The 16,008-nt window shown below is 36.5% G+C and overlaps 1 protein-coding gene across 1 annotated transcript in view; it reads left to right on the top strand.

The window, feature by feature from the left end:
• DPP4 (dipeptidyl peptidase 4) overlaps positions 1 to 16,008 on the top strand; it is an 86,139-nt gene that overhangs the window by 59,039 nt on the left and 11,092 nt on the right. The window contains exons 16-23 of the mRNA XM_087435294.1: positions 4 to 125; positions 1,911 to 1,958; positions 2,202 to 2,300; positions 4,595 to 4,664; positions 7,138 to 7,332; positions 9,797 to 9,851; positions 10,454 to 10,553; positions 13,736 to 13,800. Of these exons, the coding sequence (XP_087291420.1) occupies positions 4 to 125; positions 1,911 to 1,958; positions 2,202 to 2,300; positions 4,595 to 4,664; positions 7,138 to 7,332; positions 9,797 to 9,851; positions 10,454 to 10,553; positions 13,736 to 13,800 (754 nt within the window). The remainder of the gene's footprint in view (positions 1 to 3; positions 126 to 1,910; positions 1,959 to 2,201; positions 2,301 to 4,594; positions 4,665 to 7,137; positions 7,333 to 9,796; positions 9,852 to 10,453; positions 10,554 to 13,735; positions 13,801 to 16,008) is intronic.

Genomic DNA, 16,008 nt, shown 5'->3' with positions numbered 1-16,008 from the left:
CAGAATCCAACTTAATAACTCCACAAAAGTGACCTGCGTTAGTTGTGAGCTGAATCCAGAAAGGTGTCAGTACTATTCTGTCTCATTTAGTAAAGAGGCGAAGTACTATCAACTGAGATGTTCTGGTAAGTTTGAAGTGACTAGGGGACCAGGAGGGAGAGAAGCAGGGCTCTCAGACTGTCTGTCTGCAGGAGCTCCCTCCATCCCCTCAGCTTGCATGCCTTCCCTCCCCTTCCACTCACCACCTCTCTCTGGACACCCTTCCTACCGCCCTCCTGGCTCAGTCTCCCCATCCCTGAAGTCTCCCTTTCTGTCTCCAGTTTGGGAAATATTCTTTCTGCCCTGCTCAGTTCTCTCCTTTTGAAACTGAGGAGTCCTTGAAATCATACAAGTCCCTTTCTCTTCACTCACATTTAAGTAGTTAGTTAATCACCCTTCCTTTCCCTTCTAACCAAGAGACTTGCCTGGCTTGCTTTTGACTGAAAACACACACACACGCACACACACACACACACATACACACACCCCAGAGCTTATGCATAACAGAAGTACTTCATCCTGATATATGCATGTATTGTGGGTTTTTAAATTATTATTTTATGCACTTGCCCCTTTAGATGAGAAAATGTATGTGGGTGGTGCCTGTCACCCAGCCTGCTCACTGCTGCATCTTTTGTTGCTATTGTTATTATTGTTGTCTTTATTATAAATGAAGAAACCTGGACAAGGAGAGGCAAAGTGACTTAGACAGGTCACACAGCTAATCAGAGGCACAACAGGATTCAAACACAGGCCTCTGCCTCCCAACCCCTCCATTAAGCACTGTGCTAGATTACTTCTCAAAAGGAAAGAATCTGGATATTCTGAAAAGAACTGTTCATCTCCAAAAAGGGGTCTCCAAACCAGTTATCTGAATCTTTCTTTAGTAGCTTATTTTCTTTACTTTTATATTTTTCTTTATGGTTCTTTACTATGGCTGTTTTTAGTCAGTGTTTTTTGGCCATGTGTTTTATACTAGGCACTGTGCTAAAAGTTTTGTATTCATGATCTTGTTTGATCCTTAAGAAAACTCTGTGCAGTAAATATTATTATCCTCATTATATATGTGAGGAGATTGAAACATAGATATGTTGTCCTAAGTCACACAGCAGGTAAGCCAAGATTCAAGCCCAGGTCTGTATAATGCCTTCACTGTGGTTCTGATCAAGTGTAAAAGTTAATATTATTATCCAATTGTGTCAAAATTAAAGAGCTCATAGAATAGCTTTCTATACATTACCTTTCACTCTGCAACTACCACAGTTGGGATAAATAGTGAAGATATGTGCGTGTGAGAAAAACACTTTTGCATGCCAGAGAGGAATCGCTTATCCAAGTCAGGCGCTGTGCAGATGTGTCTCCTGGCTCCAGGGCTCAGTGGGGTGGGGGCAGAGGGAGGGGAATCTGCCCTTGGTCCAGGAGAGGCTGGCTCCGGAGCCCCGCCCTAAGGAGGGCGGGGCCTGAGAGCTGGAGTGGTCAGCGCAGGATCCTGGATTTAGAGCAGAGGATAGCAGGTCTCATGGGGTCCCCAGAGCTTAGCTCACAGACGAGGAAATGGTCGCAGGGATGATAACGTGCCCAAGGCGCTCAGCAGGACCTGAGGTTCATTTCCTGCTTCATTCTGCTGAGCCCTGTGCCTTTCCGGGAATACTTCTTACACTCAAATTGCGTTTATTTTAAGGAAAAGGAAGAACAGCTAACACATATTAAACTCCTTATCCACAAGATATTTATTATACCAAAGTTAAATGGTATCAAATTTCTATCGAAGTTAAATGGTAATAAATGTTATTTTTGAAAAGTATGCTATCTTCTTTAAAAAAAAAAAAAAAACTCGTCTAAAACATATTTTTTCCTGATTACGTTAACAGGCCCTGGTCTGCCCCTCTATACTCTGCACAGCAGCAGGAATGATCAAGGTATTTTCTCATATTTCACCCTTCGTTTGCTTTTCAGGAAAGTGTGTGTGAATAGGACCAACATGTATTTAGCGTAGTGTGATTTTCTTTGGCTTTAGAGTGTTTTTAACAATGACTTGAACACAAGGCTTATAACCTGATGTATAGTCCTGTCAGTGAATTGCCTGCTTGTTCGTTATTGCTTTGCACAATCCAAATTCTTCACGTTGTAATGAATGACTGGTGTCTTGCATATTTGCTTAGAACTGAGAGTCCTAGAAGACAATTCAGCTTTGGATAAAATGCTCGAGAATGTCCAGATGCCCTCAAAAACACTGGACTTCATTATTCTGAATGAAACAAGTAAGTTAAATTTCTCTTGGAACAGAACTTTTCATGGCAATACCAATAAAAATAGAACTAAATATGTTAATTTGACTGAAAACATACATTTTATATTATATAAAATCTAATTATTTTTCTATGAAATGTTCTGTCACAGGAACTGATAGTTTTATATTTTTTTGTCTTGAAATACAATACCATTCTAAGTAAAATTCATTTTTTTAAGAGGAAAGGTATTTGGAGAAAATGCATTATTGCTAGTTTAGGTTCATCCTGTTAGTAACTCTGTTCTACTAAGTATGAATTGTGTGTTTAACTTAATGATATCCTAACGTATTTTACCTTTAACCCAAAGAAATTGGAAATATCTGAGATGATTATATAAAAAAATTAGAATTGGCTATAAAATGTTGAAATTTCAGACTCATGAGAGAAATCTTGAATTTTTCCTAACCCTCCCTCTCCCATAGTTAGCTTAGTCCCTGGTAGCCTGATCATGAATATTCAGGGACCACTAAAAAGAACAGGTTTCTTTGAGTAGGAAATATTGTAGTTTTTTTGTTTATTTTTTCTCTTAAGGGCTAACAACTCACAGAGAAGGGGGAATCCATCAGGATTGATTTATTTTAGTTTTTTTTTTGTAATATAGGATAATAATAGAAAAGATTCAACTCATCTAGTTTTAAATGGCAGGAACAGCACTGGAAAGTGTAGGGTACTTCTGAAGAACAGCTTAGGGCAGTGCTACTGTAACTGAATGTGCGTGAGCCACGGGGGACCTTGTTAACATGCACAGTCTGATCCAGCAGATCAGGGTGGACCCAGGATTCCACGTTTCTGATTAGCTCCTAGGTGATGCCAGTGCTGCTGGCCCTTGAATCAGGCTTGAGTGGCAAGGGCTTACAGTTCTGGAGAGCTAACTGGACTGCCTGGTGCAGAAGGCATTGAATACTGAGATGTGACATTCTGTTTCAGTTGGTACACGGTGGGGAGCCCCTGAAAGTTTTGGGGTCAGAGAAGCCACATGATTGGATGAATAACCTCACAGGGAGTGTTGCTTGGAGCTACCAGAGGGAGAGGGTCCACTTGGGAGGTGATTATATGTTAGAAACTCCGGGGAAGGAGGGCTTGAGGGGGAGTCAGGGAGCAGGGAGCAGAGGGGGGTGGGACTGGGGATTAAAAAAAAAACAAAAACAAAGAAAAGACTGCATCTTCAAAAAGGTGGAACTAAAGCTCTTCTAATCAACTAGTGCTGATTTAAACAAAGGAGAGACCAAATGATGGGTTTGGCATATTCATTAAAAACATCATGATCAACTGACAGTTTGACATTCTATTGAAATATAATACAGACTTAAATTTTTGTTCTTATAAGCACATTTAATCAGAAGGCATAAAGTAAGCAGCAAAATACAAATCGAAGAGAAATCTATCTATATAAAGATTTTACTTTCTTTCCTCGACTAAAACAATTGTAACAAACAAAACACAAAAATATAAATGTAAGGAAGAAGCTCTAGAGATAAGGATTTTTTTCCCTACAGGTTAAATCTACTGAAGCTGGAAATAATCTTAATAAAATATGGAACAACTCTCTCTCACTCTCTTTTTATTTTTTAGATTTATTAGTCTAATTTGTCATCCTGAATTTGGGAGCAAAAGAAATTGGTTTATTATTTAAGGACAAATTTTATTAAACTGATGTTAAATCAAGCACAGAGAATTAAACAGATCTACAGAAGATGATACAGAATGTACACAACAGTTTGCTCCGTGTAAACCTGATTTCATTCTGTGAAACACAGAGCCGAAAATGGGAACTCAGCTCTGCGGTCTGGGATGGCAATAAGAATTACAAAAATGTTATTAAATCAGAATTTTAAAATAGAGTTGGGGCCAACTAAAAATCCTAAACATCTTCTAGGAAATTCAAGAGGAGGAAAACATTTTGGAGGAAAACTTAGAACATAAGCCATAAACAAACTAGATAAGTAGATCAGATGCCAAAGAACAGAATCATAAAAACAAAACATTAGCAATTCTGAGATGCACTTTTATTTCACAAGGCATCAATGTATTTAATAGATACATTAGAAACAACTTTATTGTTTTAAACTTAACTAGTATTTTAACCTTCAAGAGAATGTTTTTATACCTTAAAAACATGCTGAATCTAAGCAATTCATTTTCTTTTTCTCTTCTATTTTAACAAATTGTTAAACTAGGTATGACTTATCACTGACAGATGAGGAACTGAAATCATGTGCTAATAATTGTTCTTAATTCACTAATTAATCTTTCTGTTTGTTTAGAATTTTGGTATCAGATGATCTTGCCTCCTCATTTTGATAAATCCAAGAAATATCCTCTACTAATAGAAGTGTAAGTATTCAAGAGGAGGGAACAATTTAGAAGTTAACCATCGTACATTTTTTGCCCAACGCAGCTTACTGGAAAATAGAGCCAAATGCATCCTTTCTCTCTTCCTGAATCACTGTGAGCAATTTTACTATTTCCCCCTTCCATTTTGCAATCGCAAACCCAAACCTGTGTTTCCTACCATCTTTCTAATGGGAGAAGGTAGATGCTTTTCCTCCATCATAATGGTAAATGAATTTCGTTTTGATTTGTTTCCCTGAACTCCAAGGGAATTCCAAAGGAATTCTCAAGTCCCAGTGTTCATCCTTACCTCGTGGACATTTCAACAAGCAAAAGATGGATATTAACAGTCTTGACAATTTCCTTACCCCCAGACTCAGCCAGCCATCTCTCATTGGTTGCCTTTGATTCATTAGGATGTCAGGTTTCTCCTCCTTTAGTTCCTGAACTATCACTGCCTGGTATTCTCCATTCCCCCTTTTGGTGAAGAGATGTGATATAGGAAAGTATTCATTATAATCCAAACTTCTTCAAGTCTTAGAGAAAGTTCTGAGATCACAAGTCTTTAAGCAGTAAATTTGAAATCATGTGATTTCTAAATGTGGCATCTTTGCAAAATATTTTATTTTTGTAAAATAAAATTATTAGGAATACATTTTCCTTTAATCCTTCTAAAATTGCCCTGACCTCACGCATAATGCAACATTGCCACTCTTTCTGTCCTGGCTTGCTCATTTCCTTTATTAAAAACAAAACAAAAGAAACCAACAAATGAGCGGGATGCCTGCAGCATGCCAGGCAATTTGCCTTATTTTGTTCACCACAGCAAACCGATGTGGTAAGTTCTATTGGGCCCATTATATAGAAAAGAAAACTGAAACTCAAGGACATCACTTTTTTGTTGTAACTAGCCAAAAAAAAAAAAAAAAGGAAGGGTATAGATATTAGCATCAGACACAGTTTTGCTCCACTGCGTTTACAGTTCCATGTAAATAAAACAAAAAATCTCAAAGAAAAAGAGGTATTTTAAACTTTCTCATGTGCTATTTGATTTTCATTAAGCCTAACTTAACAGTGACTCTAATTTGCTTTAGGCTTTAGCCCCAATACTAAAAAAGGATCCTTTTGAAAAGAGTGATATTTTTATTTTCTTTGACTTTCCAGTAAGTAAGAGTTGGACCTCCCCTTCATTAGGAAAATTTTAAAAAACAGGTTAAATTTAGTGCCGATTTCTTTTCAGTTATTTTCTTCTTCATGTCCTTAGATGTCTAGATCTTTGTTTTCTATTTTTAAAAATAATGTTGTTTACTCTCAGGGGTTTAGGTAACTTGGTACATAATTAATATTAAGGGAAGCTATTACTCTACCAAATTTAATATCATTGAAAGGACCAAGGCATTTCACATTGTAAAAGATGTTTACTTGCCCTAGACATGTATGAATGCATTCTTCTTTTTAAAGTTAGAATGTTACAATATTTAGTTTAAAATTAAAGTAGTACAATATTTCGTTTGAAACTAAAGTTCTTTTAACTGGTCTCTAAGGAGATAGAGGAAAATGTTAGCGAAGGCAGGCAAACAGGACTTGTCCAATCCTGTGGAGGGGACAGTGAGCAGATGAGTAGGAGAGATGTGCTGGGGATGCAAAGAGTTGTTGGGGAGGATCTGGGTCCAGGAGTCCTGTAGATGGTGCAAAGAAGACATATTTAAATGAGATGCAACAAGCTATAGAGAGCTTCTCTTGATTAACAAATGGAAATGAGAGGGCTTGATGGAGATTGTGCATACAGTTGTGTGGGGGGTAGGTTGTAGCCTATAAAGATTGCAGATATGAGGGAGTTAAACTTGTTAATAAATAGAATGCTGAACAACATACCCACTTTCCAATGTAGTCTATTTCTTTCTCCTTTGAAGTTTTAAGGAACAGCATTCATTCATACTTTGGCCCATTCCACAATGACTTGTGGAGACTTAGTGTGCAACGCTGTGCTAGGTACTGGGGGAAATGCAATGCATATTATACAGCAATCAAAGTCCTTAAGGAAGTTCCAACCTAGGAAATACACTTGTAGTCTGGGAATGTGTTTGTAAGCTGAGATAGTAAGATATATTCAAAGTTGCATTTATTATCATCCTCATTATTTTTTCATAACATCACTCCCCTACCCCAACTATTAGAGAATTTATTTCTTTGATTTCCAAGATATATATAACTTCGAAGATGGTGGCTTATGAAGTCTGTTTGATAAGAATCTTCAAAGATAAAACTGATGGGCATCTTTGAAGGAAATACATAGCCATTATAGTCATGTTGCCAAGTTTTAGAGAACCTGTTGTGGACACCCTGGTGGTTGGCACGATTTCAGGCTCATGATCAGGAAAGAGGCACACTTCTTGTCGACAGGGAATAGAGATGCAAGCACTCCTCATTTGATTCAGGAAAACCACAAAGGCTAACAATTTGGGATTTTTCACAGATATGCAGGCCCCTGTAGTCAAAAAGCAGATGCTGTCTTCAGACTCAACTGGGCTACTTACCTTGCAAGCACAGAAAACATTATAGTAGCTAGCTTTGATGGCAGAGGAAGTGGTTACCAAGGAGATAAGATCATGCACGCAATCAACAGAAGACTGGGAACATTTGAAGTTGAAGATCAAATTGAAGCAACCAGGTGAGTGACTAGGAGATAAATTCAAAGGTCATCTGATTTTTCCCCCTCAATTTATATTTTAAAGTTGTAAAGTGTGAAGAATTTAAAGAATCTTGGGATGAATTTGTAATCTTTCTCTCCTGGGGTAGATTTTTAGTGTCATATTTAGATAAGAATGTATGTCATCATAGATTTATATAAAGTTAAAAAAAGGTATTTCCTAAATTACTCTCTGTATGTGTCTCTACAAAGGGAGTTGAATATGTGCTACCATGTTCTAGGAATAGAGACTCAAAATTCATCAAACATATGGACAAACTACAGGATAAACATACCCCTGAGTAAACATCTAAATAACAAGCAAACCATCCCTATAGTCAAGGACAAATAGTGGAGTTTAGTGTACATTGTAGGAGGGTGACAGCTATGAAGTCCTAGGAGTGGCTCCTACAGTCTCGATGAGGGTTACTCCTCTATTTTGGGAAAATTGTGGAGCACAAACCTCATCACTCTTAATAATAAGGGCTACATTAAGTATGAATCAAATCTCATTCTTGTGCTCTTCAGTTATGGGACTATAAATAGATATGATCTGGCTTAAGAGATATTTTTACTCCTGAACGACATGGGAAATGTTTTACCTGTGTTGGCATTGAAGCTGCACAGTAAACTTTGGAGGAGCATGTTCATACCTCATATTTCAGGGAAAGAAATGGAGGCTCTTAGGTTAGGTAACTTGCCAAGGTAAGTCAGGATTTGAATCCAGGTCTCATTCCAACTCTTACTTTCAATTGCATTCAACTAGTAAATGGGAAGTGTAATCTTTGAGTTTCTATAACCAACTACATGGATGTGTGGGGAAACATAATAAGTAGGTGACTTAAAATAATGTGAAACCATAAACTAGGAAATGCGTGAAAGTCATGAATGATTAAATGGGTGGAGGAAAATGCCTTTAAGAAAAGCAACAACCAAAGAGAAGAAAAGATGACAGACAATTTATAAAGTACTCCTGCGTCTCTTTTATCAAAGTTTATGAGTAACTATTTTCCTTAAAACTAAAAAAAAGAGAGGTTTAGATTAGAGAAAGAACAAATTTGTTCAAGAGTGAAGCTATAATATTTTAAAAATAAATTTTTATTTATCCACATTGGTCTTCTATGAGAGAGGGCATAGATTCCAGGGCCTCTCAAATCTGATCAATGCAAGTTCTAAAATTACAGAATGAAGTATCCACAATATACAACTCCAGTCAAAAAATTAATGAGATGTAGTGTATTTACACAATGAACCACTATTTCAGCAACTAAAAAGAACTATACACAACAATGTGGATGAATCTCATAGAATGTTGAATGAAAGAAGCCAGGCACAAAGTATACAACCTGCATGACCCAATTTATATAAAGTTCAAAACCAGGCACAAATTCGGGTGAAATTTTTATGGAATCCAATAAAAGGAAAACATTTCATGTTTTCCTTTTGCAAAGGGAGAAATGACCTGGAGGCTTCTGAGTGATAGTAATGCGTTGTATCTTGGTTCAAGGGTATGCTCACTTTGTAAAGTTTTATCAACCTGTACATTCATGATTTGGTGCACATTTCTGTACATAAGTGTTCTAAGTTTAAAAGTTTACAGTGAGAAGATAATGAGTTGAAAACTAATTTTTTCTAATGTTGCTTAACTCAGGGCAACATAAGACATATATCATCAATAGAAAACACAGAGATTCTCAAAGTCACATATGGGTCAATGCAAGGGTCCCCCACCCCCTTCAATACTACAAAGTTAAGAGCCCCATTTACTAGATTTTTGTTTAAGTAAACAAATTGCCTTTTGATGTAAGGCTAAGATTAAGAAGTAGGTGCATAAAGCATTTTCCTCATATCTTTATGTGGATTCCAATACCGAAAACAATTTAGTGGCAAAAAGACTTCTTAATCCATCAAGGAAAAATTGCTTCTGTTTGATGGTGCTGAGCTAACTAATCAACACCCAGCATAAGAAGGGATTTATTTAGAGAATGGTGTTTAAGTTCTCAGGTAGGGGGCCCAAAGACACTTCTAAGCCCTACCCAGATTTTCTCTGCCCCTATATATCTCCATTTCGGGGGCAGCCGCTCTGAAACTGAAAAACATCTGGAGAGATTTAAATTCAATTATATAAAGAAAAGTGCATCTGGGCTGCAAATTTTTATATAAAGCTGTGAAAAAAACTGCCAGGATTTGTTTTCTGTGAATCATACACACACACACACACACACACAAATTTTTATGGACTCCAACAAAAATAAACCTTGTGTATCTGGCTCTTAAGTTAAAAATGATAGACATTTATCTCAGGTGTTTGTTTACTTGCTGTAATTAATCTTAGCTTCTAATAGAGTTAAATAGAGAACAAATGGCAGAGTTTCACATTTGGGCAGTGATCTTAGTTTTGTATCACAGTGCAATACTAATCGTGAACTTCTTCCATGTATTTTAGACAATTTTTAAAAATGGGATTTGTGGACAACAAACGGATTGCAATTTGGGGCTGGGTGAGTAGTTGTTTGGCTGATGAATCTGTGTGTATTTCTTAGTGAATATAACCCAGAGCAGGATAATATATCTTTTGTATATAAATATTTGAAGATAAAAATTATATCTGTCATTTTAAGCTAAGAAGGTCCAAATAAAATGTCTTAGGTCTCTGGGCAATGAGTCCCTACTAGCCAGGCTTACACTTTTGTTTATTATGATGAGGAAGGGAGGTGAGAAAGGGAGAAAAAGAGGAAGGGAAAGAAAGAGGGAGAGAGGAAGGGAAGGCTAGAGGGAGAGAGGGAAGGAGAGAGACTTTTTCCGATGCATCAAAGTTAGTAAAGATTTAGTGTTTATTGGGTTTTTTTTAAGTTTAATTGGTACTACCCACCAAATTTTTGATGCTTTCCCCCCTACATCTACCAAGAAAAGGGACCAGAGCTCTGGAAGTGTAGTCTTTAGATACCGTCCAATTAAGACCAATTTAAGCCTCCTCTACCATGTTTTCTATCTCTAAAGAGGCACAGTATATAAAGATGTGAGAAATGTGGAAACTGCGACTCGCTTACCATATGTCCCTAATTCCTTTACCTCCATAAAAATAACTGTTTCCATTCCTTAGTCATATGGAGGGTACGTAACCTCAATGGTCCTGGGAGCAGGAAGTGGCGTGTTCAAGTGTGGAATAGCCGTGGCCCCTGTGTCACGGTGGGAGTATTATGGTACGTAATTGCTTATCAGGTATAAAGAGATACTAAGTGTTGACCTTAAAATTTCAATGACAAAACCATTCCTTTTTGAGTTTCAATGTTTCTGCAGTGAATAAGCTGATTCATCTTAGAAGTACTTCGTGGATACCTATAATGAAAAGATCTGACTTATTCTGTTATTGTGAAAGGCTGGATGGTATTATATGTTATATATACATTTAGTTATTAACAAATACTCTTTTCCAAATTTCTTATCAAATCTTATCAATGAATTCTGTTTTCCAAATTTCAAAACATCCTCAATGCTACATTTCTTCAGATAAACCCTTCCTTATCTTTATTCTAATATGAGTTTGGGGCTTCCCATATTAGCATAGTAAGAGAAATATGTATCTCTTTCCCTTCAGGTAAAGGTCAAATATAAGTGGGGCTTTGGGTAGAAAGAAGAGAGTAGGGACAGACGAATTCCTGAGGGGTTTGGATTTTAACACTGTCTTTAAGTCGGTGAAAGCCACTCTAGAATATCTCTTCATCATTGAGAAAATATTATTCTCTAAGGCATCATAAACATGTAAGACTATAATTCCCAAGGGGGAGGGAGTGAGCAGTGGAATACTAGCTAGGGGGGAAGAGTCAGAGGTGGTGGGGAGATGAATTCTTTTCTTGTGCCTCTTTTGACTCCATCTCAAGCCCTTTATGTAGTTTAAGGATAAAATCATTGATGATGAATATGCTCATTAAATATTTTATGTCCTAATATATGGTAGTACCAATACTGTGGAAAACCATTTTTTAAAGCCTCTCCAAGTCAAGAGAAGTCAATGTAAAAAATACATTGCTATCTTTCTGTTAAAAAAAATGGGAGAGCAGAGTTAGGATTTGATCCTTACACAATGGATTTGTTTTCATGTAATACTTTTCTGCTTGATATTAATTGTTCTTTGGATGGCTTCTTTTTGAAGACCTCTGGTGGTCAATAAAATAACAGAAACAATCTTTGTGAGTTTAGAAACGTGTAATGATAAGAAGAGAAATTCGTTAAATGTATATGGACCAACCTAACACATAAGAACTTTCTAGAATTCTTATATATGTGTAAATTTGAACAATTTTACTCAAAGATCAGATAGAAGGAATATGTAAATGGTATGTCAAGGCATATTTCTATAAGTTTACAATAACTGCATTTGCGTTTTTTAAATACTATTTTTTATTTTTTTTTATTTTTGTTTTTTTTTAATTTTTTGTTTATTGCAGTAACATTGGTTTATAACATTGTAAAAATTTCAGGTGTACATCATTATACTTCTATTTCTGCATAGATTACATCATGTTCACCACCAAAATACTAATTACAACCCTAAATACTATTTTTTAAAATTTCAGATCTTCTTACACATGTAAACCTGGTTAGCATAATAAGAAAGGGATATTGTGTTCTAGGACAAGAAGAATTAAAGTCTATGGCTGTTTGGGGAAAAATTTATTTTGCCCTTAAAGGTCATTTATCCCCCTATCAAATGTACAACCTAAGTTATTCGTATTTAATAACATTAAAAGATATGAGCATTTTAGGAAGATCTTGTATTTTAAAGTGTCCTTTAAAATATTATATTTTCTATGTTAGTGTCCTCTAGATATATAAAATTACGTATAGTCTGTATTCATTTTGATCAAAATGATAAAATATGCTGTTACTCTTTTTGGAGGAAAATATTGGGATTTCCATAGAAATGGCATGAAGACTACATGTGGAACAATTAACACTCATTATCAATGTAGTTTTAATCTACAACGCCAGTCATTCAAAAAGAGTCAGAATGTTGCCAAAGGTGGTTGTTTAGATGCTATATTCATTTAAAGAATTAATGAGCTCAGTATTAATATACTTGTCTGATTACAATGCAATTCAAGCCATTAACTTAAATAGCACAATGGCAACATATTATTCTTATACTTATTTAATTACTGTAATCAGGGCCGGCCCCGTGCCTTAGTGGTTAAGTGCGCACGCTCCACTGCTGGCGGCCCCGGGTTCGAATCCTGGGCGCGCACCGACGCACCGCTTCTCCGGCCATGCTGAGGCCGCGTCCCACACACGGAAACTAGAAGGATGTGCAGCTATGACATACAACTATCTACTGGGGCTTTGGGGGAAAAATAAATACATAAAATTTAAAAAAAAATTACTGTAATCAGGTCATTTAGAGGGGCATCTTTCAAAACAGTTATTTCAGATTTTTAAAGTTATATTGAAATTCAGCCACAGTAAATTTTCTCACTGATATTTTAAGATATAGATATGATATATATCATATACATGATATACATAATATGATAGATATGATATATATTATATGATATATGTAGATATATTATTTAATTTTTAAAAAATAGGTCAAAAATATGTTTAATTATCCAAAATAACAAGAGTAATAATGCATATGTTTTTCTGCCATATTTATAGATACAAGAGCTTATGTCATTTCAGTAGACAGATATTAATGTAATCTGTTTCACAATACTCAACTGTTATAACACCAAAATTGAGGCCGCTCCACAAAATGAGAGAAAACAAACAAACTTGCATTTTGATGGAGTAGCAGAGTCGATATGGAGTTATACAGCAAATAAATGATAAACTGAATTTTTTCTTTTCATTATCGTGAATTTCAACCTACCAAAAAAATAAAGTATGATTTAAGTAAGCAGCTAGTAATTGAACATTATGACGGGTTTCCAAAAGGAAAGAGAGTATCCTAAATTAGGACGTATACTTGTGTCAAGACCAAAAGATTCCAGACAATTGAGGTGTTAAGTGACTTCTAATTAAGATTCTTTGAGAGGGTCAGATGGTAATGTAGAGTCCTTACCTCTTAGCGCTTCACATTTGACTTTTCTGCAGGTGGATTATTGATTGGATTTTAAATCATATGGTTTGAAATCCCTCTGCCCTCGTCACAAGGGCTAAGCAGGAATGGCTAGGGCTGAGTATGGAAAGGCATGAGTCTGAGCAGGAGTCTGGCTGCATTAACAAGCCAAATAAAAATGATCTGGAGGAGATATTTCTGAGGGTAATACCAAAGAAAGACCCATGCACAAGTTAAGACATACAAAAGCACATAAAGTAACCCAATAAAACGAAGAAAAGTTTTTATTCTATGAATTAAGTGTTTTTCTTTTCTCCACCACAGACTCAGTGTACACAGAACGTTACATGGGTCTCCCAACTCCAGAAGACAACCTTGACCATTACAGGGTAAGAGATGAGGAACTAGTTCCATGCTATAACCTATTTATAAGTGGTTTAAGAACACTTTTAAGTGTATCTATTCTAGAAAATATATATTTTTTATTTCCAACAAAATTCTTGTTAAAAAGAAATAACACAGGTGGTTTAGAGATACTCCAATAGCTTCCTCTACTATATTCTGCATAATTACAATCTTTATCGTATGCTATATAGGTCACAATATGCATTCATTTGGAAATACAAAGCAACATCAGATAATTACTTTAATTATAAAAATTACAGTTTAGAAAACATGTCAAATTCAACATATTCCTTTAGAGCCCAGAAGACTCTCTAAACCTTTAACTATATATTAAAATTTCTTATGGTATTATCATAATTAATATGTATATACAAGCCTGTAATTTTCTTGTTCATAGCCAAATATGTACAATTTTTTTCACACAAGATGAGTAAAGCAGGTGAGGAGTAGGTACAGTGGGGCATTACCCTGAAAAGTCCTTGAACCCAAATTACCAAATAGCATCCAACAGGCTGGTTGCCTGATGGGAGAACCAGTGGGCAGGTTGCCCTGCAGATGGGCTATAGCATTGGAAATATGGTCTGGGTGCAACTATCCCTGGAAGCCCCGTGTGCTAGTGTGGATGCCACTGCAAAGCCAGAGCACTCTCTTTGGTGTCAAGCTGATGCAGCTAGAAATGTTAGCCTAAGTACTAGGGACCCTTCTAGCACTCTGGCCCTTCCAAAACTTTCCTGAGTCTATCTGTCATGTTAGTTGAAAACCCTGAAACTTACAGATGACAAGACAAATCATCTGATGTTTACATTTTCCAAAGGAAATTCAAAACTCTTCCCAAGACAGTGAATTAAAAAAGAAAGAAAAACAAAAACAAGAATAATTTAAGAACACAATTTCTCATCTGTGCCACAACGCTCAATACATGAGCTCCATATTAGTACATTGCTCTGAGCAATATTTGACTGTTTTTGTAAGATGTCAACATTACTATGGATTCTGAAACCATTTAATCGTAGCACAATAAAACTCAACTAAAACTTATAGTTTCGCAAGATAAGTGCAGACAGTTTAGTTTTACCCCTTACTTTCAGCTTTATTTCGCAAGGTTCATTGGGGGAGAGGCGGGTGGGGTGCGCGTCTGTGTTTGTGCTGTGTGTGTGTTTTCATCTCTGTTTTTCAGTTAGGATAGAAAGGTAACAACCTGTAAAGTGAGGTGCACAAATGATGTCATATTATGGGACAAAGCAGTCCCATAATTGGACTGCCCTCATTTCTGTTAATTGTCCCACATGTTACTTTGGATTCAATTCCTCCCACTCTTTCTCCTCCACATGCAGTAAGCTGCCTTAGACATCGTTTCCCTTCTTCGTAACCACATTGCCCCTGTCACATGACCTATCTCCTTTTATAAGAATAATCCAGTTTGTCTCCTCTTAGCTTTCTACACTCCAGTCTGCACCACACAGAGCTATGAGATTACCCCCCACCCACAACACTGTCATAGACCTGTCCTGCGGACTCCGTGAAGTCCAGCTCCCATTCATTCATCAAGTGTCCAACACCCTTGTTACAGTGTTCCAGTTTACCTGACTGTTCACTGTTCTCTGAATATTTCTGAGCCTTTCTTTTCTGTGCCTTTGTCCTCTGCTTCTTCTGCCTGGAATGTCATTTCCCCTCCATCTCCATCTATTAGGAAACTTGTACTGCTCTCCCACTGGACTAGCATCCCCTTTTGACTCTCATGATATTTTCCTTATATATCTCTCAATCCTCAGTTTGTCTATCTTGGACTCATAGTTATTTTGTATTCCCTTTTCCCCTCTGCAGTATTATTAGCTATTCATGGCTTTACTCAACAATGTTTTCTTTGGATTATCCAGTATGAAGTATAAACCTTAAAACCTTTCCTGACTTAATTTAAAAACTTTTTGAAGGGAAACAGTATTATAAAAATTGTATATCTTCATCATTTCTCCCATTTTACAGCTGGAATTTTCTTGTCAATGACCAACCAGGATGCTCACATTTGAAAACCACCCCTCCTATGGTATGCCATATTTGCTGAGTTGCTGAAGGGCTTTCTCACTTATCCCAAAGAACTGAAAACTCCTGAAACATCAGAGGTGTACTGCCCAGGACCCTAACCCTGACTCGAGAACTTGGTAGATGATGAGTCAAAAGTTCTGATGAGTCAA

This window comes from Ceratotherium simum, chromosome 9 (genome assembly GCF_057802395.1).
Source record: "Ceratotherium simum simum isolate JZ-2026a chromosome 9, ASM5780239v1, whole genome shotgun sequence".
Classification (NCBI taxonomy): Eukaryota; Metazoa; Chordata; class Mammalia; order Perissodactyla; family Rhinocerotidae; genus Ceratotherium; species Ceratotherium simum.
The sequence above is the reverse complement of the archived record's forward strand: the minus strand, read 5'-3'. Positions and strand labels throughout refer to the sequence as shown.